This window comes from Sycon ciliatum, chromosome 5 (assembly GCF_964019385.1).
Source record: "Sycon ciliatum chromosome 5, ocSycCili1.1, whole genome shotgun sequence".
NCBI lineage: Eukaryota > Metazoa > Porifera > Calcarea > Leucosolenida > Sycettidae > Sycon > Sycon ciliatum.
In genome coordinates this window covers 20195006-20221440 of record NC_088647.1, presented here as the reverse complement: position 1 = coordinate 20221440, position 26435 = coordinate 20195006, and the positions used below count along the sequence as shown (strand labels likewise).

At 45.7% G+C, this 26435-nt stretch overlaps 1 protein-coding gene and 3 long non-coding RNA genes across 4 annotated transcripts; 1 reads left to right on the top strand and 3 right to left on the bottom strand.

Annotated features, from left to right (window-relative positions):
- Window positions 1-1435: 1435 nt before the first annotated feature.
- On the bottom strand, window positions 1436-3058 carry LOC135816887 (uncharacterized). Its single transcript, XM_065329987.1, has one exon. It carries the CDS (start codon window positions 3056-3058, stop codon window positions 1436-1438), a length of 1623 nt encoding a protein of 540 aa, XP_065186059.1.
- Window positions 3059-8712: 5654 nt separating this feature from the next.
- LOC135817969 (uncharacterized) lies at window positions 8713-11585 on the top strand. The gene is made up of 2 exons (XR_010553605.1): window positions 8713-9042; window positions 10881-11585. It is a non-coding gene; the product is annotated as an uncharacterized LOC135817969 (long non-coding RNA).
- Window positions 11586-14312: 2727 nt separating this feature from the next.
- On the bottom strand, window positions 14313-15946 carry LOC135816659 (uncharacterized). The gene is made up of 2 exons (XR_010553439.1): window positions 15624-15946; window positions 14313-15040 (listed from the first exon to the last, which is right to left on the bottom strand). It is a non-coding gene; the product is annotated as an uncharacterized LOC135816659 (long non-coding RNA).
- A 4716-nt stretch (window positions 15947-20662) lies between these two features.
- On the bottom strand, window positions 20663-25358 carry LOC135816657 (uncharacterized). The gene is made up of 2 exons (XR_010553438.1): window positions 25100-25358; window positions 20663-21850 (listed from the first exon to the last, which is right to left on the bottom strand). It is a non-coding gene; the product is annotated as an uncharacterized LOC135816657 (long non-coding RNA).
- Window positions 25359-26435: the final 1077 nt, after the last annotated feature.

Genomic DNA, 26435 nt, shown 5'->3' with positions numbered 1-26435 from the left:
TCACTGACAATAGGTTGCACAAGGATCCCGTGATCCTGGACGTTGACAGTGATTCAATCACAAACGGCACCGCAGGTGGTGGGACTGGCGGTGTTGGGAGTGACAGCGGTGCAACTGCTGCTGCTGCTGCCCCAGGCACTGACAGTGGTGTCAGTGCTAGTGAGGATGACGATGATGTGTGGATGGAGCGTTTAAAGCCAGTGAAATGCACAGACCAAGACGTGTACGCTTCCCCCGCAGACGTGTGATAGTGCACGAGTTGGATGACATAATTATCATAATGGAGTGAAGATCTGGTGGACATGCAGGCGTTTGCAAAAAAAAAAAAAAAAAAAAAAATGACAATGGCACTCGACATTTGATGACCGTCATCGATCTTTTCGGTCCCTATGCATGGTGGGTTGTACCGCTCCAGAACAAGACGGGCGCACTTGTCAGAGATGCGTTTCGCAGCATCGTGACCAGCAGCAAGCGCTCACCTCGCAAGCTGTGGGTCGATGAGGGTAAAGAGTTCTACAACGCAACAGTCAAGCAGTGGCTTGCTGACAACGGTATTAGCATGTACAGCACTCATAACGACGGCAAGGGGCGGTGGTTGCAGAGCGATTCAACAGAACGCTGAAACACTTTACAGCAAAATCAACAAAATGTCTACATCAAAGTGCTTCCCAAAGTCCAAACTTGTACATGACTACAACACCAGCAAGCACCGTACCGCAGTATTGGTATGAAACCTGCCGAGGCGTCCGAGGAGCGTAATGCATCGTTTGTACAGGATCACCCCAGCAAAAGTCCAGATGCACGCACAGCGCGGCGACGCTATGCTGTGAACGATGAAGTGAGAATTGCTGTGAGCAAAGCTCATTTCGAAAAAGGGCTACACACCCAATTGGACTGAAGAGGTGTTCGTCGTGAATAGAGTTCTACCCACCCAACCACCCACCTACAACATTCGAGATCTCATGAACGAGCCTATTCAGGGCAGTTTCTACGAACATCAACTGCAGAAAACCAAGGAAAACCAAGTTCCGCGTGGAGAAAGTCCTGCGCAAACGCCCCGGACAGTCTCTGGTCAAGTGGAAAGGCTACCCGGACAAGTTCAACTCCTGGATTGACAACGGACAATTGAGCAAGCTCTAGCTGCCGACAAGAGCAATCTTATTCTTATTATCATCATCAACATCAACATCAAACATTGCCATCATCGTAAACATCATCAACTGTGCAATTGCATTTCACGCAATTATGTTTAGCTATATTAAAAGTCTAGTTAAGTTATGGAGAAAACAAAATTATGTAGTATGTAGAAAAATAATAACATCAACATCATCATCATCATCATCAAGATCAAGATCAGTAACTCATTAGACAAATGGAATTGATATGGTACAGGGTGTGACTAATAATTGTGATTGTCAACCACAACCATCATTGTTCAGTCATCCAGCAGTGCGATGCGGTGGTGCCCATGTGCAAGTGTGCTGACACCGTCCGTTCGGATGTATCGTTTGCTGTCGAACGGCGACAAAGACGACTTGGTCATCGTCTCGGTGAAGATACGATGCGAATGGCTGCGCAGGGTGGTCATTGCGTGTGACATCCTCGTCCTGTCGACCAGACACTGACGGTAGTCCGCGATCGTGAATCTTCTCGTCACCGCTCTCTTGACGCCCTTTGCACGCTGACCACTCTCCTCGCCATCGTACGCGTACATTTTGGATCTGAGCGCCACGAACTCTGTGATGAGCTTCCCTCCGAGCTCGTCCTTAAATTTACCTACAACCTTCTTATTACTCTCGCTGTACAGAGGACTGTCGGGGCTAAAGTTGCTGGTGTCGTACTGATCGGCCATACTCTTCATGTCCGCATAGAGGTCCTCCGTGCGGAACAGCAGCACCAGCGAGTCCGTGTCTGTGTACAGCAGGCTCATGCGGTCTCCGTAGCGTGGCTGGAGCTCGTCATAGTAAAATCTGTACATGAGCTCCTTGCTCAGCTCCAGGATGCTCATGCCAACGTACACCGGCTTGTTGAGGTGGACCGCAAGCTTCCTGTTCTCGACGCCCACAAGCCCGTTGTCGAAGAGGACATGGCGGACGTAGGTGGACTTAGCCACAGCTGTGAGAATGGTATCTTCCTCGTCTTCCACACACAGCAGTCTAATGGAGATCCTTCTTCTCACATTCTCCATTGTCTTCCCAAACACAGCGTTATTCATTAATTTGAAGAAGTCCTTCTCGAAATCGTTCTTCGCCTTCTTCCGAAGCTCCGTGTTCAGCTGGATGTAGGGCTTCATCCACGGAGCTTGGCGGAAACTGAGCACGCGGTGTACAGCATCGATCCTCAGACCTAGACGACTGTACAGCCTGAGGTTACGGTAGTGTGTTACGTAGCGCTGCTTCGGCATGAGGTTCGGGACCAGTTTCGGAGCACTCAGTCCGGAGACAGGATCTGCTGCAATCAAGTCGCGCTGGTATGGCGACATCATACTCTCGGTGATGGTTACACGCTCCGGTGCGGGTGGGTAGTCGTTCAGGCGATCGTGGAACTCTGTGGGCACTGACAGATCACACTCCACCATGTACCCAGTGTCTGCGTCATCTGGCTGGGTGAGGATCTTCTGCAGGAGTTCGTCACTGGGGGCACACCACTGGAATTTTGATGTCGGCAAGTGCTGCGACATGGCCCAGCCGTACAGGTTGTTCGCGTCGAGGTATTGAAGATATGTTGACGCCTGCTCAGGGTCGTGTGAGCTCATGTACTTGTTGTTCGCCCTGGCGTGGCGGTGTGACGCCATTGTAACACCGCCACGAAGACCGCGCTCGACGAACAGATGCATGTCCACGTCGTCCAGCAGAGTGAGCGAGATTCCTGTATGTTTCAGAAGGGCGTCCCACGCGAATCCAGGCAGGGTGTAGTAGTGTGTCGGGTCCAAATCGTACGTGGCCATTGCAGTGCATCTAAATTTCTCAAACACATCTGCAAGAAGGTGCACATCGGTCTTCAGGTAGAGATCATGGTAGTCGCCCATGTCGCTGCATGTGCCGCTTGGGTTATACATTCTAGTTGGATACCCTGCAGATGCTGCAGAGCGCGGGACAAAGGAGATACGCTACTGGATGTCACACAGTCAAACACCCAGGAAGAACAAGTGCACGCTGTCATTCACTTCCAACCCACTCCATGCCAATCAAGCCGTACTGAGAATGGACGATACCATCACAGGCGTGTACAGAAACTACAACATTTATGATTCATTCCGTTTTCTTTACCAAGTGTATTGATAAATTATAATAAAACATTTTTAATGAATAACGTCATGTATTATGATGATGATGATGATTTGAGTGTGTGTGTGTGTGTGTGTGTGTGTGTGTGTGTGTGTGTCCACATGTCAAATAATATAGCTCAAAGTGAGGGAGGCAAGGATAGACATAATACTTAATAGTAATCAATGTGAGCATTTGTGGAATTCCACAATTCGTGAATGTTGACTGAGTTTGCTGACAACGCTTGTAGTGCACCACATCAAGAGCATGCAGTTCTCGATCAAAGAACTCAACTAGAGTGCAGTGCAGCCCATGATCGTATCCTCTCAGCGACACTTCTTCACACAAGAGAATGAGCATTGCAACCAACACGATGATCATACTAATGTTGTTACTGGAAGGGGTGCTCTTCACCTTCTTGAACACGCAGGATAGGTTCTTCATGAGGTGGCGTTGAGCAATGTCCGACTTGCCAGTAGCAGTACTAGGCGTACTTCCATCAGGGCTTGGATCAACTGGAAACAGCAGCTTCACTACATCAAGTAGTTCTTTCCGCCCGCAGCAAGCCATGTCCTTGGCAGCAATCCAGATCAAGTTGGTTATGGGGTGACTTTCAACAACTGCTTGGTCATATCCATGGTCTCCATTGAAAGGTTCCACCAGGTTTGTCAGCGAGGTTGCGATTCCCAACCGCGCAGCACAACGCATCAGCGCACCCATTGGACAATGGCCGTCCTCACCATGATCTTTCAAAATAGACCACATGTTCATGATCTTCTTCTTCTTCTTGTTGTTGTTGTTGTTGTTGTTTTTTCTTCTTCTTCTTCTTCTTCTTCTTCTTCTTCTTCTTCTTCTTCTTCTTCTTCTTCTTCTTCTTCTTCTTCTTCTTCACCAAAGTAATAGCAAGGATGAAGACAACAACAACAATTACTTGTGACTTGGCAAGGATGCTTTGCGAAATGATGGAAAATTAAGAGGTCAGGGGTTTTATACAGCGGCAACGGTACCCTTCATCATCATCTTCCTCGCCCTACACATGGCACTTGAGAAACGGTACAGCGCACATTTCATCTCCGCAGGAATTAATTCCACACGAGGTTCACAGCACCCGTAAGATTGGATTAGTCTTTGCATCAGTTCCTTCTCCTCAGAATTAAACTCTCGGATATTCTGCTTAAACTTCTTCAGCTGAAAAGGGGTAAGAGGTTTTGTACGGATTAGAAGTTGGCGGAGCCAGGCTTTCGAAAATTGCTGCGGTTTGCAACTCATTAGCTTGCTGGATCGTGCCCACGCCACATGGCTCTTTGGAAGATATGGCTGAAGCTTCTGGCAAATCTCGTCGTGCTCAGCACAGATGCATGTCAGAGCTATGGCATAGTTCAGGCTCTTGTAGCCACTCTCCTTCTTCATGTACTGCAACGGTTCCAGCACACCGTGAAGGTTCAGCAGGACACCAGTCTTCTGCATGAAGCGTACCAGATGTCTGTCGACGGCAGTCAATCGCTCCCGAGCTGCATATAGCCGTGGGAGAATGCATCTCTCCGTAAAATTCACCTCCGGCAACAGCACGCTATCAAGAACAAGTCCGCATACAGTACACACAAAGTGCCCCTCGTTCACAACTTGATGATTATGAAAACATTTGTCAATGTTTGGACTAGGAGGAGGGGCATCAGGACAAGGGTCATCGTCATGCTCAACGACGGCGCGTTGACGCTCCTTGTACGCACGCAGTATTTCAAATTGCTCTTCAATATCCATTATGCTAACTGATCACATTTTCCAGTAAACGCTGCATCATATATCAATTTATAAATGAGTCACACCTCCTAAAATACCCCCCTATGACATCCGTAGAGCTAGTTCTAATTAGCCTGGGAATACCTAGAAGGTTCCAGAACACATTCCCAGACAGTGACTCTTATCAACAACCACACCCACCACTTTAAAAGCAATTATGACGCCGAGAGGCACTTCAAACACCACTTAATCATTAATCCAATTAAATATGACACCTGGCCCACTTCAAAACCACTTCAGATCTCAAGTGGCCACTTCATTACCACTTATCCAATTAAAAGGTCAAGTGGCCACTTAATTAACAACCGCAAAGTTCAAGTACCCATTCATAACCACTTATCTGTCCCAGGACCCGCTCGGTCACTACTACTCTTTATACACTCAGAAAGTACAATAACTAGGCACAAAACTGATATAGTACTGAGACATTCGACGTCCTGACACCTATGTATAAAGTATCATGTTACAGTGATGGAGAGTTACTCTTAACTCGTATCCATAATGTCTTTTTGCTTTCTACATTTATTTATGGCTCAACATCCGAGTTTCAAATAATAATAATAATGCTGTAAAAAGTTTTTTGAACTTTACTTCCTGTTTCGCCTTTCGTTGACCCATAAATGGAAGAGTGCGTATTCATTTCTCAGCTTGGGTTCATATCTGAACATGTATCATGGCTATGTTTCACTGAAAAAGAGCACTTTTTGCCTGTTTTCACTGAAAAAAGAGCACTTTTCAGCATATTTTGAGGGACGCGAAAAGCACTAAGTGCGAACTGAAAGAGCACCTTTGGGAAAGGTAAATAACTAGCTGTTCAGTAGATCCACGTATGAAACTCAGCTTGGTACCTCAGCCTGAGTGCTGGTAGAGATTCACGATGGCAAAGTGCAAATGCAGGAAATGCGGCATGAATGTATGTTGGGTGTTGACGGCGGAGCACCCATTGAGGGTGGTCTGCAGTCTTCTTCCAACACAGACTAGGCCTTGACAGATTTGCTAATAATTTCGTGAAATTCTGCTTTTCACATTGCTGAAAGAATTGCATAATTATGCTATTTTTATGCTAAACGTTATCATAATTATTATGCCGCATTATGCTCACATATGCTGCTAATGTAAAATGGTTCTGTGCAAAATAACAAGGGAATTTTTTTTAGAGAGCGTTGTATTGTAGTACTACTACTAATAGCAAAAGTAATGTCATTGGAACGCTGTACTTTATGACTTTATTCCAAAAGAGTATGTCTTGCCCCTGACGAATGGAGTTGTGTCTGTGCTCAGTGGGTATCGGGCTATGACGCAACACTGCAATCAGCGCTGCATTTAAAAGAGCACTGCATGGATTATTTTGACTAACTTCCTTTGCGTTTACTTGGTTGAGCCCGTGGTTTCATTTCTGTGTTCTGTCATGATTGGCCTCTGGAAATAATCAGAGTGGATGTCATTATAATTATGTGTGCCTTGTGCGACAGGTTCAAGGCTGGATGCACTTCACATTCGGCGTGCGATCTCAGCGTCTGGGACCTGATGAAGTCTTGGTTGGATGATTATTCAAGCCTGATACTACTCGACACACCAATGTTCATGTCAATGTAATTTTTTCAGAGCTACACTATTTACGTGTTGATGCTTACGTCGGTGGTAGCGTGTTTCCTCCGGATTGTTTCTATCATCATGATGATGTGTTCTTGGGCTGAGCGAGCACATGCACAAGCGTATCTTTGGTTACACTTTGTTCTGCAATGCATGTACATGTACCTTGTAACAGTATGTGCTTGCACTGCTTTGTCTGGCCTGCGTATTTCAGGACTATTCAGTGCATTAGACCCAGGTTTGTTTGGTTGCCGGATGATCTCTTGTTGCGTCGCTCTGTAATTGTATTCATCAATTTTTGGGCTTGAGAATTGAGCTGTTGTGTGGTTCCCAATATGAAAACATCATGCTGGTGCTCTGTGTTTCGATTATCGACTGTCGGAGCAGTCATGCATTTATTAATATTAGCAGAATGGTCAATACTGTAGTCTTTTCACGTGTTTGTCTTTTTTGTGTTTTCGCCGGGGGTATTAGCGGTAACGTTGCACACAGAACGGCAGTGTTGCATCACTGGACGACCCTGCCTCTGCATCTGACTTTTTTCCCCAGGATCTGGTGCAGTTACACCAGACAGCCACTTCCTGTAAACACGCAAACAGCAAAAGAAGAGATCCCGCAAATCAGGAAAAACCATTGTGGAAAATATAGAGTAGATCATACAACATTCAATAATCTGGAGTAATTACAGTGAGACAAACACTTCAAACAGTGCTCTCTCTCTCTCTCTCTCTCTCTCTCTCTCTCTCTCTCTCCATCCTTCCAAAAATACCCTATGACAATTCCCTAGAATTCTTAGGACATCATTCTGAACATAATAAATTCTTCCATGGGTCTTCAATCACCACGGAGGGCGAAAATATATCTAAGTCATCCAGTTTACGGGAGGTGCGAGCTGTCATGGATATAGAGGCTGATATTGTGCCAGCGTGAGGGCAGAGACAGAAAGAAGACACTGATTTCTTGAACAACTCACCTATACACCTATATATAATCGAATCCACAAGGAGCGCTCATACTTTGATCCATCAGGACGCGAAACATCTTCAAAGCACTCTCAAACACGGAGTTTTACTGTGGGCAGCCAATTTCACAGCCATCATGAAGGCACTCGACGACTACAGGAGTTTTGTAGAGGAAAGAACAAGGAGTAAAGAGCGACAACAATCGCTTGAAGAAAAAGCAAAGAAAAACTGCTGTCTCTCCAGTCATTTAGATGCTGTTGCCCTTGACATCATTCTGTCATCTGGTTCCATCCAGAGGACGCGACTTTTGTTTGTCCCCAGTGCTCTCCGTTGCTACAGGCGCGTACGCAGGGGGGGGGGGGTTCCCGTTGCCCGGAAACCCCCCCCCCCAAATGTTCCAAACGAGCAACGTTTCAAAGTTGGGCATTTATTGGTAGGGCGCATGATCGATCTGGCAAGAATGCAAAAACTTCAAAAGATCGTAACTCAGTCAAATCTCGCTCAAATCCAACGATCCAAATATCCAGGTCGAATAGAAAACTCTCAGCTGTCGGTTGAAACAATTTGTGAAGCGCTGCGAGCAATGTTTCGTGAGATAAATCATTCGTAAATTGAGCCGCGATCTCGGCAATTTCAAAAGCGCGCAGTGCGACTTGAGTATCGAGAATTTGAGATTTTCGTCGCGCTGATTTGCTCAAATTTGCAGGGGCTTCCCACACGCGTGTCGAAATGTGTTTTTTGGCGGGTAGTCGGCAAAAAATTAAGTGAGGGTCCCTTTAAGCGGGATTCACAGAAGCTTTTTTGTGATGCGACACGCGATGCGACAGGCGCGAAACCGGGAAAACCCCAAATCGCAGCCATGTCGCGGCCCACGCAACTGCCGCAACTGGGCCATCGCAGAAGTTGAGCTTGGCTCAACTTTTGCGATGCGATGCGATGCGACAAGCGATTTGGTGTACGATTTTGACCTTTTCTACAGCAAAGTTGTACAAAGGTGCAAGAGTTGCCTATAATTTTTTACAAGTTGTGTCAAACCGCGCGAATATCATGGTGACGTACCCAAATCAGCAAAACTTTGTCGCATCGCAGTCCGTGCGCCAAGGGGTACTCAAGGGCTGATTTTATTTGCAACCGCGGGAAACGAAGTCACCAAGACGCCTTCATTTGAGGCTTTTGGAATTGGAGAATTTATTGAATTTAGGTATGGCTCTCGTCCCTTCTAGAGAACTAACCAAGACCCTGTGGGGGCAAAAGGAGACTTCTTTGGCTCCGTGAATACACTAGCTATGCGGTGGTCTACTTAGTTTGAGTGTGTGGTTCGTATTCAAAGTGTTCCAAGCCGCAGTTCACTCGAAGGTCATCGTGGATACGTCTGCACTTGAAAATCAAGGCTGGAAAGGACTGCCTGGTGTGTCCGAACGGTATGTTTTGCACTGAAGGTATTTTTTGTATGAATTGTTGAAAGTGTCTACTTGTTCGAAATGCAAAAGACATGGTCGTAGATCCTTGGCCCACAACACCCCACTAAATAAACTATGACCTGACGTGAAATTATGTGAAATTGATCAACACAATCATCCACAAATTATCCTATGCCAAAGTACTGCAAATGCAAATAATGGCATCCCTTTACCTAGGTCATGTTTGTAGGGCCTTATGCCACATCTTTGCATGATTTCCTCATGCAAATCGTGTGCCTAGCTTCGAAAACACATTGCGCTAAGTGCCGAATATATACCTGTGAATCAGAACAACAGCACTCACTATTGCTTTCATGAGTGGTAATGGTCAGCTGAAAGGAAACTTCTATCCATCAACTCATAAGTAAAGTAATGACTAATCTCCTTGCTGCGCATGTGGTTCCTTCGTATTTACATGTACCGTAAAGTACCGCCAGAGCGCCCCACCATCTCGTCCTTTCGGGGTCGTATTGTGGGGTGGTCTCCGGTCTGTAGGTTATACGACACGAACTTTGTACACATATTGCACGTTCTGCAGACAATCTGTGCCTTCGAGCGGACACGAGCTCCACACAAAAACCTGCTTAGTGTGACCTTAGTACACTAAGTTGCTCACACCGTACGAACTTCGTTGCACTCTGCCATACGATTTTCCTTTCCCTGGCTGTATTATATAAATCTGTCGCAGCAAAATCAAGGTGGGGCGCTCTCGCGGTACTTTACGGTATGTGCGCCTCTCTGTGTTCGGTGAATGATTTTGAATATTTGCGCACGACTTCAGGATAGTGCACATTGTATGCATGTACCTGCATATGTAATCCTTTCATGATTTAAAAATTAGGAGCCGTGCTTCTCATCACCGTGGACAAGTAAATGTCGGCCAGTTACGTAGCGTTTGGAGATTTGCACAAGTACAGTTGCGTGTCGATTATGCGGCAACCGCGGAATAAAATGAATATTCTGGACGACTGAAGCTACAAAGCCATCTTGTGTTAACTTAACAGATCAAAAAGACAGTACTTCGAAGTACCTGTATTTATCACTAGTATTACCCTGAGACAGTCGTGCTCATCTCTAGAGACTGGCTTGTATTTAACTCTACGTAATGGCAACTTTCATGATGCTGACTGTCTACATTTACTTGAAGTAGGACTATAAATACTAAATATAAGGTCTATAAGCTGTCAGTGCGGTGCTGTTGGATACCCGACATGCCATGTGACTGACCGCCAGATACTAGTAAACGACATGCGATTGTACCGGTCACAGTGTAGCTGGGTTTTCACGAAAATTTGAAACTTATACGATTGTGAGAAAAGTTCAGAAACCACACTTACACATACACACGCACGCACACACACCCACACACACACACATGCGCGCACGCGCGCGTGTGCACACACACCTGTCCTGTTCTGTTGAGCCACTACCACAACTTAGCACAAGGATCGCACCGGCCCCAAAGGGGCAGTAGAGCGAAAGTGAGAGGTGTTGGCTTCGAGTTCACCTATCTATAAGGTGAACGCAACCTCGATCGAAAGTCATGCCAAACGGATTTATCTACCACGCGCGCGCGCGTGCGCGTATACAAAACGGAGGAAGGATTACTTACTCTCCCTGTATGATGTTTCTGTTGTATTCGTGAACAATGTCATTGATGTTTTTCCATGCATGTTTTTGAATATGCGAGCATAACTTCCAACATCAAGCACATTCTTGCTTCTCATCAGCATATACAAGTTTATGTTGGGCAGTTATGTAGTGTTTGTTTTACCGGCTGCGTTTGTTGGTGCTTACAGGTCATTGGCATGCTGTCTGTTTCACAGAAGCTCGTGTAACAGGTTCACCGTACAGCTATGAATGCAATGTAGCGTGTCGAAGCCACTTCGGTATGATGTGATGCCTAATTTCCTGGTTGTACCAAAATTGCAAGTATGCAAGTGATCGTCAAGCCTGTCCCCTGTACAGTAGCCGTCTTGCCTTGTTATGCCTGGTTCTGACTCTGCGTTCTCGTATACTCCATGCAATGTTACAAGGAATACTGCTCCCTTCTCAAGCAATTCATTGGCAACAAAACGCTCGGCTATGCCCTGTAACTTTGCTGTGCGGTTTGTGCTTTGTCAATGTTGTGTACCAGTTCATGATCTGTGCTTGCTGTTCTGTTTGTTTTCTCTCGCACAATTGAGGCGCTGTAGCACAGTGTACAGTGTCGATCATCCTGCCCAGGCTCTGATTTCACGTACCACAGTACGGTTTCTCTTGTTGCTCACTGTAATGTGCATGATACAAGCTCCTTGGTAATCCATCATCACCTGGTGCTGTTGCTGCCATTGTTGGACCCTGCTGATATCCTTCTCGCAATGCCCGAACGTTGTTCCAACAAATGCACAACTCGCTCTTAGTTGTCACATTCGGTTTGGTCTCGTTCCAGTCTTTCGAATTGAGTGAGTGCGTAAACTTGTATGAAGTGGTGAAGCAAAAGCCGTGCGCCGGCAAACATTCAATGTCCGGGTGTAATGACGCACCAAGGTCCCGGGACTTGCGTCCAATTCCTGAGTGATTATTGTGTGCCTAGCCTCTAGGTATCATACCATATTTGTTTGGTTCAACCGTTTTGGATGCCCACTGCAATACCATTCACTGTATTATGTGTGTATGTTATCCAAGAAATCTCCCATATTTTTGGGTGGACAAACCTCGCCATAAGTCAGTAACCTGGCATTTTGCACTAACAGAACTCCTAGGATATCAGCGCCGTCTCAGTACCTGGGGACAGTTGTAAAGAAAAAGAAAAAATATCCTTGGCCCACAATGCCCCACTAAATAATCCGAAGGGTGTCGCGAAGACTACAATTTCCTTACCTTTCTTTCGTGGACGAAAAAAGACACTTCGCTTCGTCCGTTGCGCATGAAACGAAACATGAGGGTAGTGTTTATCAATTAGAATAGGTATCATGCACGAAGGAATGGCGAAAAGGTACTATGCTCGAGCGCTGGTCGTCGTCTTGTTTGTCAATTTTGAGTCCCATTGAGAATTTTCTTCTCCAGACCTCTCAAATTTCCCGCGGTTGCAAATAAAAGTGCAACTTCTAGACGACTTTTTTGAATTTGGCGCACGGACTGCATCGCTGACTTCTTCTGTGAATGGTATTTCGCGAGTTCGCATCGCACGCATCCATCGCAGATCGCGTCGCATCGCGTGTCGCATCGCAAAAAAGCTTCTGTGAATCCCGCTTAAGTCCTTTGCATGTTAAAGGCCACGCCGTTTTTTCTATGTTTCGCGTCACCTTATCCGATGAAATCAATGAGGGAGGGCGAAAAAAATAAAAAAGCCATCCAAAAAAAAACAGTGTACGTGCATTGCATTTGTGTACAGTGAAGCGACGCGGCACTGTTCATGTACATAATAATAATAATAATAATTTTAGAATTGCGATCAACAGAACGAGCTGAACCGACATTTCACAAAGGCTTTTATTGTATTCAAAAAACGAGTGGATACGAAGGCAGTGAAGAACATGGAAGAAAGAAAAAATGTGATATGGAGAAAATGATGAACAAAAAATCGTACTTTGAACTAGTTTTCGCACAACACTCCTCAGGAAGCTACGCTCACATTTTTTCTTTCTTCCATGTTCTTCACTGCCTTCGTATCCACTCGTTTTTTGAATACAATAAAAGCCTTTGTGAAATGTCGGTTCAGCTCGTTCTGTTGATCGCAATTCTAAAACTATTGTCGCCTCGAAGCCTATTTACAATAATAATAATAATAGTCCTGGTGGTGACAGTCAATTTTTTCTTCAGACTTTTCCCGTTTGTCTCTTTCCCTCAAACCAGTTAATAATAATATCTTTATTAGGACATGAATACATGAGTGTATCCCCTCTGTCATGCTTGTTGTCCAAACACAGGCGGCATCAGGGAGTCGTAAAATATATAATGGTATTTTACGACTCCCTGGGCGGCATGATGATTGTGTGACTTGCAGCCCAGCTTATTACACACACGTACATGTACATGTACATGTACATGTACACGTACATGTACATGTACATGTACATGTACACGTACATGTACATGTACATGTGAGCTGAGTACAATCATGCGAGTAACTACTCACGCGATAAATAGAACAAAATATTTAATTGATGCCAACATAATAGTTACGTGTGACAAATACTAACAATCATGTTCGGGGTTTTTTCCTTTTGGGTTACATTTTCCGGTTTTCTGGGTTTGCATCAAATTTGTATTGCATTTAAAAAAAAAAATTTTTGTTCCGTTTTATTTTTATTTTTTATTTTTTAAACTCCGGCTGTGAAATACATGCGCGCGGGGGACGCGAAACACAGGTAAAAAACGGTGTGGCCTAAAATGATTTCAAATCACCTCGAACTTACAGTAACAGATAGCGCTAAAGCGGGATTCACAGAAGCTTTTTTGCGATGCGACACGCGATGCGACGCGATCTGCGATGGATGCGTGCGATGCGAACTCGCGAAATACCATTCACAGCAGTCCGTGCGCCAGATTCAAAAAAGTCGTCTAAAAGTTGACTTTTCATTTTCCGCACTGGGCAGTTTGCGGGTACTTTTTGAGTCGCATTCTCAATGGTGGACAATTTTGGAAAATGGTTTTGTGTCTATGGCTCGTTTGTTTTGGCATTTCGCTACCTGTGTGGTGAGCCTAAAAATTGCGCTTAGCCGTGGCAACGTAATGGTGTATTCCGTTTTTCAGCCAGATGACTTGTTTCGCTGTGGTCCGGCATCTTCCTAGATTCTCAGCCGTCGTCGAATTTGAGTATTTTCGAAACATTTTTTAGGGTGCAGGCGTGGGGCAAGGCTTTCACTCCCAGCCAATGGCACCATTTGGCATACCTCAGCCCTATGAACACGTCACCAGGCTCTCGTTAGTGTCCAGCCCATATTTCCAAAAATGGACTGGACTTGAAACTTGAGTGTACAGACAGTACTATGCATTATCCACGTAATGACAGTATGCAATAACTTTCGCAAGCTACACGACAAGGACTCGCTGCAGAATAATATAATGATATTCACACCATACGCCATTGTGGTGCACCGTGATACCAATGACAGTATATTTATCGGTGATCAATTGCCTACTGGGTCGCTCCGTTGCCGAGAACGTCAACTTTGCGGACTGTGGAATGACCCGCGACACCGCCAACCACCCCTGACACAAAGCCAAATGCTAAAAGAGCTGACTGATACGGTACCTAGCAAGTTAACTGGATAATGCTTATCTTCAACAAAACCAGGACATAAAACAGTGCTATGATAAACTACCTCCAGTCACCGGAAACAAATACAGTGCATTACGCATATGGATAGAGATTGCACTAGTACATGTATAATTGTATACCAATCTTAGAGTAAGAAAACAAGTTATCGGGTCTATACCATCAGAGTTGGCAGCTATATGTATTGGATTCTCCTGGTGTGCAGAATGATGCTGGTGGCGTGGTTCATACCCACTGTTGGCTTGCTGTCGGCAGTGCCTTCACTATCTCACGTCTAAGGCATTTTATAGTCTGCATGACTTGGATCACAACGCCATAGTTATCCACACGAGAATGGTAATAAATCCAGATCACTACGGCCTTCTTCATTGCAGTTGGCGCAATACGTTCACGGGATCGCGTCTCCGACCTCCAAATTGTAATTATAGCTGGCTAGTCTGTTGTTTATTGGCAGACAAGAATTGCGATGCTTCTTCGAAAGAGGCAGTTTAGCAATGTCTGTCCATGACATATTCCGCATTGCTGTGTGTGGAAGGAAAGGTGCAACAACATTAGATTGCTGCTGGCCATAGACATCAAACTGCAACATCTGGGCTTCAGCTGTCACAGGTCCATTGACAGAGAGACTGCGGCATATTGCACATACTGCAAACTATTGACTTCATGCCATCGCCTCATGGATCAGAAGTCACCACACTGAAAGAAGAACAGCAGAGGAAAACAGAACTGATGCAGTTAATTGATGCAGTTAATTGGCAGCAACAAATTTACTCCTTCATTTCATTCGACGAATTTGAGTCGTGCAATGCAAGAAAATTAATAAGTCAGAGAGCAGGATCTAGGAGAGGGCATGCACCAGTGCTGTTGTGCCTATAATAATTAGATGCTCAGAATTTCACCACAATAATGCACATAATACTGACATATTTACACTATGCAACCTAGTAGTCAACAAATTCAGAAAAAAATCTAGTACTTCAGCTGGTGAAATATCCCACCTCTATCCCCTAAGCTCAAGTGTCCCTGTAAAATTGATAAAGGATTGGTAGATGCTCACTTGGAGTGGTGTTTGAAAAGTAACACAACCGGTCATGACGATTTAGAGCATGCTCAATTGTCTCTTCTCACAAAATCACAATATTGCCTGTGCGTGGTTTATTTCGGGTGCAATTGTGGGGCACATAGGTATCACTCTAATTTCTCGTGCATTCGAAAGATAAAGCTTTGGTCTATCACCCCACAAAGCGGCTTTAGTGTCCGCGATAGGTAAATGCCTTACCTGGTGTGAAATTGGTGACCATATTCCTCGTTTCAGCAATTACAAAAATGAGACATTCGTCCTTGGTGGCTGCTCACGAACTGCAAGCTCCAAAATAATTTTCCAGGGTACGGCCATAGGTGTCTACATCACTCCGAGCCATCTCTCCAGTGTAGGAAAGATCTCCTGACGAGACTAGAAGGGCTCTAAGCAGCAAATTTCATTGAAATATTCACCATTCGGAGATAGGCGAAATCAACAGAAAACAAGCCCGCAGGTGCGGCGCCTTGGAGGCTACGATTCCCGCGAGAAAATGAAAATCGGTCTCTCAAGGGCCTTGGCGCACGGACTGACAGAAGAAGTCATCGATGCGACAAAGTAACTTTTAGTTTTGCTGATTTGGGTACGTCACCATGATATTCGCGCGGTTTGACACAACTTGTAAAAATTTATAGGCAACTCTTGCACCTTTGTACAACTTTGCTGTAGAAAAGGTCAAAATCGTACACCAAATCGCTTGTCGCATCGCATCGCATCGCAAAAGTTGAGCCAAGCTCAACTTCTGCGATGGCCTGCAATGGCCCAGTTGCGGCAGTTGCGTGGGGTGCGACATGGCTGCGATTTGGGGTTTTCCCGGTTTCGCGTCTGTCGCATCGCGTGTCGCATCGCAAAAAAGCTTCTGTGAATCCCGCTTTACCGTCCTTGCAAGCTTGAGCTAGCTGAACGTAGATCTACATGTACGTACATGATTATCAAGGCAAAAAAAGCTTCTTGTGACAGCAAAAGATCAACAGTTCCTGTGGATCACCAAACTGATTTTCTAGAAACTGCCCATTTTCTTAGGCTGCATTTACACGGAGACGAAACGAAACGAAACGGAACGAAACGGAACGAAAACGGGCTGGCCTCGAATCGTTTTCAAACCGTTTACACGAGTACGGCAAATCGTTTTGAACCGTTTACACGAAAACAGAAAACGGGCGATCAGGCTGGAGTTAGCACGTGCTGGCTTGGCGCAAGGGCGGGAAGTAACACGTTTTATTGCATTTCACGTGAGGGTTGCCTGTACTACAGCCAATGAGTGCTCTTGCTCAGCGGTCTGTATTTCTCGGTATTGCCCGGCAAGTTATTGCCCGCTCAGTTACATGTACGCGCATGCGGACTGTCATTCTTGTACTTTGTGGTTCGTGATCAGATCAAGTTGCTACAGTTCGGAGTTTCAAATTAAATTTGAAACACAAAACAGCAACTAACTTGATCTGACTACAAACTACAAAGCACGAGAATGACAGACCACACGCGCGCGCATGTAACTGAGCTGACAATAACTTACTTGTTCCAGCCACCTGAACCAGCCGCCTCAGCAGGTGAATGCAACCTTGACATCGATATCGATGCGTTGGTGAGCAGCCGACGAACTTGACGAACTGAATGCGTTCGAGACGAAGTTGTGGAGCCCATCCCAGTTTCAGTTCCTGTTCCAGGACTTCCTATACGCAGTGCTCAATCACGAACAACAACACCATCGATATCGTAAAGAAATAGAGAATTTCAAAACCACAAACGACGTTTACCACTGAAAAAGTGTGTCGGGAGACTGAGAAAGTAGGAAAGGTTTCTCTCCATTTTCTGGAATGTTTGGGTCAAGCATGCAATAAATGATTTACTGCGCCTCGTACGCACTCGTACACGGGCAATACCGGCTTGATACATGACCTCACGGCTGGCGCCGTTCGGTCATGTATCAGCCGGTATTGCCCTTGTACTCGTTTGTACTCGTGCAGTAAATCATACATATTAGTTGGAGTTGGTACGTGCTGGTGGTCGCAAAGGTCAGGTATTTCCCGCGAAATATAGTCCCGCGCGAAATGGTTTCCATGACCGCGCTCCGTTTCCAATCGTTTTCACCAAGAGTACATGAACAGTCCATGCGCCAAGACCGAAAAAGTCGTCTAAAAGTTGTACTTTTTTATGCAGATAAGCCACTTTTCCGAGCTGAATATATTCAAATCTTCGTTGAAAAATTGTCAAGAAAATGTTAGATGTCTCGAGTCGTTTGCAATTTTCTCTCCATCAGTGATTGTTTGCGGAAGTTTTGCTTTCCGGACACCTTGATTGGGCCTTTGACCTTATGGATGTCAGTTGTAGTGGTCGTTACTCATTGTCTCGACGTCGCTGGGAGTGTTCTTGTGGGAGCTGTCAAATATTCGTGAAAATCAGGCAAGTGGCAAAGAAAAATTCGCCAAATTTTTGGGCAAGGTAGTATGTAGACATCGATGCTTTCCTTTGACTCTCCACCGATGTGGAAACACTTCCAGAAGCGTTCATCGGTGTCCGGTTCTTGATGGGGTCGTGGTGGCCTCCACCGTTTGGAACAAAACAAAACCAATGCATTGTCTGTCGTCACCAGTAGGAGACGTATTACATGGCAAAGAAACACACCAGCACCCGTATTCACTCTTGAGGGGCCTGAGATAGAAGCCCACATCATCTTCGTTCAAATGACAAAGTTCTAACCAGGGTCTGCAGACCGCAATTTCAATGTCATTTTTGGTCCCTTGAAAAATGGCCTAGCCAATAGCCTATAGGTAGTTTATGCAGCATTGGCGTGTTCTTCGGGCTTGCAATCATATTATATTCATCATGAACTTCTCTTGCAAGATTCGTGCGAAACTGAAAGTTGTAATGTACTCTCAGGACAGCTTGAAGTAAGTTTCAATTCTCAGTGAAGTGCAAAGGTCTGAGTGGAACGAACTTTAAACCGTCATCGTGGATGTCGATGGGAATATGAGCCAAGAGTCCACAACCCCAAGGGAAAGGTGTGATGGACTTTTAGTATGATCTGTGCGCAAAGAACTGCAGTTGAGTCATTGTTTTAGCAATATGGCTGCGTTCTGAGTTATAGCACATTCTTAGACTCTTATTGTGCTGGAGCGTGCACTTTATAACACGTGTACATGTATATAACAAAAGCTGACTTACAGAACGGTAGAAACTGATATGCCCCATTCTCAGCTTTGGTTTCTGGCGTTCTTTTAATTATTAGTATTTCGGGCTGCATGTTCTTGGGCTCTGTGTTCTTTAAAGGGGAAGTTAAGCCTAAATCAAATTTTCACCAGTTGTAATCTTCGGGACGCTGAGTCGGATGGTCTTGGTCCGAGGAAGCTGATACGCTCCCTTCCTACTTTATTCGCAATCGAACTCGCGCACTTCCACCGAAATTGGGTGACTGCGCCCTACTAGATGGGGATTTGTATGCAAATGTCACCAAAAGCGCCATTTCGTTCTTATAAAAGCTTGGATGACCGTGATTGGCCCATATGTTGTAGTCTTTTGGACGCTGAGTCGACTGCCAGGGTTTTGGTCCGAAAAGGCTGCGATGTAGCGTTCGGCCCTTATTCCCGATCGAACATGGCTGAACAAGCGGTCACGTGCTCCTGCGTACACAAGTTACCTGGTCACCGCGCCAGCAGGCTACAACTTTCACACCAAGGTTCAAAGGTTCAACTCGAGTGATAGAAACTCGCTCAAACATGCTATAACTTAGTATAAGTTGGAATAAGGGCTGAATGCTACATCACAGCCTTTTCGGACCAAAACCAGTCGACTCAGCGTCCAAAAGACTACTAGTACAACATATGGGCCAATCGCGGTCATCCGTACTTTTATAAGAACGAAATGGCGCTTTTAGTGACGTTTTGCATACAAATCCCCATCTAGTAGGGCCACCCAGTTTTGGTGGAAGTGCGCGAGGTCGATTGGGAATAAAGGAGGAAGGGAGCGTCTCAGCTTCCTCGGACAGAGACCATTGGACTCAGCACCCTGAAGACTACAACTGGTGAAAATTTGATTCCAGGCTTAAAGGGGAAGTTAAGGCAAAAAATAAAATTTCACCAGTTGTAGTCTTCGGGGTGCTGAGTCGAATGGTCTTGGTCCGAGAAAGCTGAGACGCTCCATTCCTACTTGAATCCCAATCGAACTCGCGCACTTCCACCGAAACTGGGTGACTGCGCCCTACTAGATGGGGATTTGTATGCAAAATGTCACTGAAAGCGCCATTTCGTTCTTATAAAAGCACGGATGACCGCGATTGGCCCATATGTTGTAGTCTTTTGGATGCTGAGTCGACTGGTTTTGGTCCGAAAAGGCTGCGATGCAGCGTCACAGAGTCCTCCTTTATTCCCAATCGAACATGGTTGAACAAGCGGTCACGTGCTCCTGCGTACACCAGTCACCTGGTCACCGTGCCTGCAGGGTACAACTTACTAGCCTGTTTGACCTTTTTGGGGTACAGTCCTGTCACTCGAGTTGAACCTTGGTGGGAAAGTTTTCGCCTGCTGGCGTGGTGACCAGGTGATTTGGGCACCCAGGAGCACGTGACCACTTGTTCAACCATGTTCGATTGGGAATAAAGGAGGAACGCTGCATCGCAGCCTTTTCGGACCAAAACCAGTCGACTCAGCGTCCAAAAGACTACAACATATGGGCCAATCGCGGTCATCCGTGCTTTTATAAGAAGGAAATGGCGCTTTTAGTGACATTTTGCATACAAATCCCCATCTAGTAGGGCGCAGTCACCCAGTTTCGGTGGAAGTGCGCGAGTTCGATTGGGATTCAAGTAGGAAGGGAGCGTCTCAGCTTTCTTGGACCAAGACCATCCGACTCAGCACCCCGAAGACTACAACTGGTGAAATTTTAATTTTTGCCTTAACTTCCCCTTTAAAGCGAGGCTCTACTGTACATGTACATGTAATGTAAAGACCTTGGTGTGCCCCCCGTCAATTTCTACCTGTAAACGACTTCAGCAGATACACCAGAATACAGCGCTGAACCAATTCAATTATCATGATCATGCACATGGACCACATGATAGTACATTCGAGCGCAGGTATTCCCGGGGGGGGGGACTTTACATTATTTCACTTGCAAACACATTGCACGTTACATGCAATTTCGATTCCTTCACTGTAGATCTACATAAGAAAAGGAAAAAAAGCCCAGCTGCAGCATGCATTCTTGATCAATAATCTGGCACGCCCTGGTTTCAGTCAACCACATGGTACTGTAGCAACTAAAAGTGCTTATAGCCGAGACACAGGCAGGAAGTGCTATATGTGTGCTTTCTTTTCCATCTCCTTCACAATGAGGAAACTCAATACAAGTGCAGACTGCCTCTTTTACGGCCAAAGAAACACAGTGTATGGTGAAGAAAGTGTCCTAAGGCCGAGTAAAGGAAATAGCTAAGTAATAGGAATGGTAAAGCTACTAAAAGACTGGAACTGAACCCTTTAATTTAAACAACTTCCAGCTAGTATGTGACATACAAGTCAGTTAGGTTCAACACTATGCCAGTGGATGACAGGGCAGTGCCCAACTCCGATGCCAACCAGCCACGTCATGGACAGACGCACCAATGAGATGGTTAGGGATAGTCGGAGGCGAAAGTTAACCACAAGGAAGAACGGAGAAATTGTGTACAGCTACAAACAGGATCCGGAAACACAAGCTTTCGGTCAAAGGGAATGAATTCTACACGAGCATCTTGAGAAAAGCACATGTGTCATTCCCCATACTTCACAGTCTAGCCAGCACCAGCATTTACACACTGAATGCCGGCATAAGATAGAGTGACCAAATTAGGACAACATCACCAGGCCTGGCAATCAAACAGAAGGTCGTTGTCCATAGACTGTTGTCCATATTCGAGAGCCACATGGATCTGTATGCAGTGACCATGACGATTGACCATGATACTCGATAGGCACTTGGATACCCATATGTGCACAGAATATGATTGGAAAAACCTCAACCAAGACAGAGGCACTAAAAATCTGTCGCCAGTGGCTTGTTTAAACACGGCTACGAATCCCACCAGACCAACCTCACACAATCCACTACAAACGAGCTGTAAATGGTCAGCGTGCTGTGTTCGAAACGCTGGACCACGTTCCTCGGCAAAGGACAAGACGGGTGTGCACGTACTCTTAACCAGTTCAGCCGTGCATGGGATGTGACAGTATTGCCTGTGACCGAACAGCTTGCAAGGAACGAGACAATCCCTCTAGTAACTGCATATGGCACATTTCACAAGGCATATCCTTGGCCTGAGAGTACACCATGACGATTGTTCCTTCATTTCTCTGACCAGTTGGGTCCACACTTGAGGTCCATAATCAAGATGGAGAGCAGCCAGCTTGCTCTATAGGAACGCATGCGACAATGTTCAGTAGACGGCATAATCCCGACTCCTGCATGGACAAAAACAAAATGAAAAGCCGCACCAAGTCATAAGCATCGAAGTTCATTGTGAGGAATTCTTGATCAATGACCGAGTACTGTAGAACGGCTAATTCTCTGACTATTAATTTTAGCGTTTTCCCATTGTCAACCGGTTAGCGACGTTTTATTTTAGCGATTTGCATTTTTCTTCATTGTAGTCTACACATTTTGATACTGCATTCTACTACTGTATGTACAAACCATCACTACCGTGTACTATGAGTGCCAGTACGAGAGAACATCATAAAACATGTGCTAACTAGTACTACTACCGTACTGGCAATATAATGTTGCCGCGTAACGCGTAACGCAGGGGGGTGCGGCGTAACGCGCGACCAGGCTAGTGCGACAAATTTTCGTTGAGTTCGTAACGCGCGTCCGGCGGGGTGCGGCGATCTTTTCATTGCAGTTTGCACTGCAAAAAAAGGCTGAAAACTGTGAAAGCACGTGTACCGCGTGGTGAAAAGTTCAAAACTGGACGCAGCAGGAAGTCCTGACACTCGCTCTTCCCCTATGTCACTTTCCTTTTGATGATCTTTTTGTGAACAGATCACTCTGATGGTTAAAATATACAGTCTTCTATTGATATCGTTGTCGCCCTTTGCCGTCGGGTTTGTAACAGTTGGATAGCAACTGAATTTCTGTGCCTTCAATGTGGATGAAAAGAAAAAATGATGCGGCAAAAGCAAAAAAAATGATGCGGCAATAGCAAAAAAGTGATGCGGCAATAGCAAAAAAAGGACTGCGGCAATATAGAAACCTGTGTAACGGCTCCTGTGCGACTTTGCATGTAACGCCCTGCGCGCGGCAAACATGTGCCAATGTAACGCTTCATGGCCTCACTGCGGCAACATATATTGCCAGTACGGTACTAGTATTACTACTTACTACTCATGGATCACCAGTGCACTACTAATGTCTCAACGGATTAGTGACTTGAAACTTAAGCGAAAATGAGTCGATCGCTAAATTCGCTAGGGTTTTTACGTTGCTAAAGTTACCCATTCTACAGTAATCGGTATAATCGTTTCAGCCCTACTTGTACAGTGCGTATCGGTTATAGCGTGGTCGTGTAAAAGATTATACTGCCTACAAGAATGAACTCTCATGTTTTCATAATCATAACATGGATTTCAAGTGCACATTTATTCTTACAAGCAATTTTATCGTACAGCAGAATATATCGGTCCTAAGAATGGACTTTGTGTAGCAAAACATACCAGATTAGTACAAAGTATATCGCCTGTAGTAATAACATCCGTCCAATGCAGTTCCGACCTGACTCGCGTTGGGTCGTAGTGCTGCAGGTTCAACTGTTGTGGTCATGTAACTCATGTTGCATAGCCACATGGTAAGCCTATGTGACTATGCCCAGCCGCATGCACTGTAACACTACATTGCATGTACGATGATCTTCCTGACTCCGCGTACATGCACGTGATATGTCACACTTGATTTATCGTGTGTAAGAAATATCAGAAATAAGAATAGAAAGTCGTTTTTTAAACACCCACGCTATAACCGATGCCTACTGTACTTCGTAGGTGAACCCAATCCCACGGGCCACGACACGCTGATACCACAGGGTCCACCATATGCCATCTTTACAGGGTTTAAAGGGGAAGTTAAGGCAAAAACTAAAATTTCACCAGTTGTAGTCTTCGGGGTGCTGAGTCGAATGGTCTTGGTCCGAGAAAGCTGAGACGCTCCCTTCCTACTTGAATCCCAATCGAACTCGCGCACTTCCACAGAAACTGGGTGACTGCGCCCTACGAGATGGGGATTTGTATGCAAAATGTCACTAAAAGCGCCATTTCGTTCTTCTAAAAGCACGGATGACCGCGATTGGCCCATATGTTGTAGTCTTTTGGACGCTGAATCGACTGGTTTTGGTCCGAAAAGGCTGCGATGCAGCGTTCCTCCTTTATTCCCAATCGAACATGGTTGAAGAAGCGGTCACGTGCTCCTGGGTGCCAAAATCACCTGGTCACCACGCCAGCAGGCGACAACTTTCACACCAAGGTTCAACTCGAGTGACAGGACTGCACCCAAAAAAGGTCAAAACAGGCTGTAAGTTGTACCCTGCAGGCACGGTGACCAGGTGACTGGTGTACGCAGGAGCACGTGACCGCTTCTTCAACCATGTTCGATTGGGAATTAGGGGCGAACGCTGCATCGCAGCCTTTTCGGACCAAAACCAGTCGACTCAGCGTCCAAAAGACTACAACATATGGGCCAATCGCGGTCATCCGTGCTTTTAGAAGAACGAAATGGCGCTTTTAGTGACATTTTGCATACAAATCCCCATCTCGTAGGGCGCAGTCACCCAGTTTCGGTGGAAGTGCGCGAGTTCGATTGGGATTCAAGTAGGAAGGGAGCGTCTCAGCTTTCTCGGACCAAGACCATTCGACTCAGCACCCCGAAGACTACAACTGGTGAAATTTTAATTTTTGCCTTAACTTCCCCTTTAATGCGCAGCTTCCACATTCCATACCGGTAACACAACTACAAGCACATGCGCCTCTATGTGAGACCAATCGACCTGCAAAAGTTACTAATACGGCAAACGCGTGTGTATAAGCGCATGGGCCATTACAATATGGTCCTCTTGTCAGGGTCTGTTCACTGCAGTGCTGTCCTTTTTTCTCGGCTTACGGGGCAGGAATATCTCAACAGGAATGTCCCCGTTGTGTTAGTGATGTGCACGCGGCGTGGGTCGGCTAAGAGTGCAGTGTGGAATGGTGGAGTGAGTTAATTAACCGAGAAACGATGAAGGTAATAATTGCGCCTGCCAAACACCATGAGACTCCAGAACATGTCTTTGTCGATGGAGTAATTAAGAGTGCATACATACTTATTTAATTCTACCCAACTTCCCATGACTACCATGTATGAACTGCGAAATCGGGTGAAGAGCCTCAATGGACATCGCTCTGAACTACAATTTTGACCCTCGTTTGCAGCTGATCTGAGAACGCGATCAGCCTTTTGAAGTGTATCTGTTCACATTCAAAACACCCATTAATATTTGTAACATCGTAGATAATTGTCCTCAAGTTTACGAGAAGAAAATCAGAAATCCATCAGCCATACCAGTTTTCGTGATTCTCGTGTATTGGCAACTAGGGTATTAGGGAAAATTCGCCAAATTTTTGGGCAAGTTACTATCAAGACAATTTTTGCTTTATGAGCAGCCTAGGACAATGGACTATACATACCTGAGGTCTGGGCGGTGTCCGGTAGTTCTTTTTTGGTTCTCACGCCATCAAGTATTTTGGCATCCAAAAATCATAAATTCTGGACGACGCAAAATTGAGAAAAGTGGCTCTGCTGCAACATGACGGAACAATCTCTGGCGGAACGGCTTCCAGATTTTGTTTAGGGACTATCCTAGCCCTCAGCAGGCCAAGTTACAATAGCATTCATGAAAGTCTTCCACGCCAAATCGAAGACGATCAAAATGGTGATTCTGCTCAAAATTGGTCCCAGAAAAAGTCGAAAAAAGCGGCGTCGTCATCTTCATTTTGCATAAAGATTCAGGTCATTTTTGGCCCTTGGCGCATGGACTGTGAAAACCAGAGTGTGCAGCTCGGATGGGTTGCTGTCACGGCGAAATTCCGTGATTACATCATTTTAGTGATGTAGTGCGTACAAGCAGGATTCAAGCAGGTCTCTTTCTGCACAACTGCAGCTCAGTTGTACGCACTACGCCACTTCCCGCCTCAGATATCTGGGCCAAATATGATGTAATCACGGAATTTCGCCGTGACAGACTGAGACACCCATAGCAGAAAAGGCCCCAAGCTGCACACGGCCGCGGGAATCAAAAGTGTCCATGGCCTTTTTGCCCGCGGATGCACTCATCTGCGGGCACTTTTTTTACAGTTATGACTATGAGGCTGTGAGGTCGTACTATGGTACGGTAGTCTTGAACCCTGGTATGGTTGTTTGGCCTTTGTCTTTAGTTTACTGTTTAGTTTATTACTAAAGTTTAGGTACTCATTCCAAATCACCACAGTAACGCCGTATACTCAGCGGATACTCGCGGGATCAAAGCTCTGGCGGCCTGACCTGCGGCCGTGTGAACTGCAGACTCACGTTTCACTTCCTGCGGGCATGCACCTGACAAACATGGATTTGCCTGTCGTGTGAATCGCCTAATGACTATGTATAAAGACTAGATGCTGCTGATCATGCACATAATTTTAACTGTGCCTGTGGTCGATACGACGTTATAGTCTTCAGGAATCGTTACGACTTACGACGATAGCAATGTCTTCTCTCCAGTGCAACGGTTGTGGCTCATCGAGCACAGCTCTGAAATTTATCTCCTGCCTGCACACGCTGTGCGTACCCTGTGTGCAGAACAGTATTTCATTTGACGGTTCAATCAAATGTCCAAAATGTTTGTCCATCACTCCGCTGCGTGTGGGCGTAGAGCCATTGCGATCGCTCCCAAGTGTTGTGGACCGTGGAGATTCTGTGGCGGGAGACGAGACCCTTGGGAAACCAATGTGTGAAGAGTGTGGAGATGATACCATCGCCAGCAGCGGA

What these genes read in the sequence shown, in the direction of transcription:
- LOC135816887 (XM_065329987.1), bottom strand. Translation starts at nt 3,058, where the DNA reads ATGTATAACCCAAGCGGCACATGCAGCGACATGGGCGACTACCATGAT.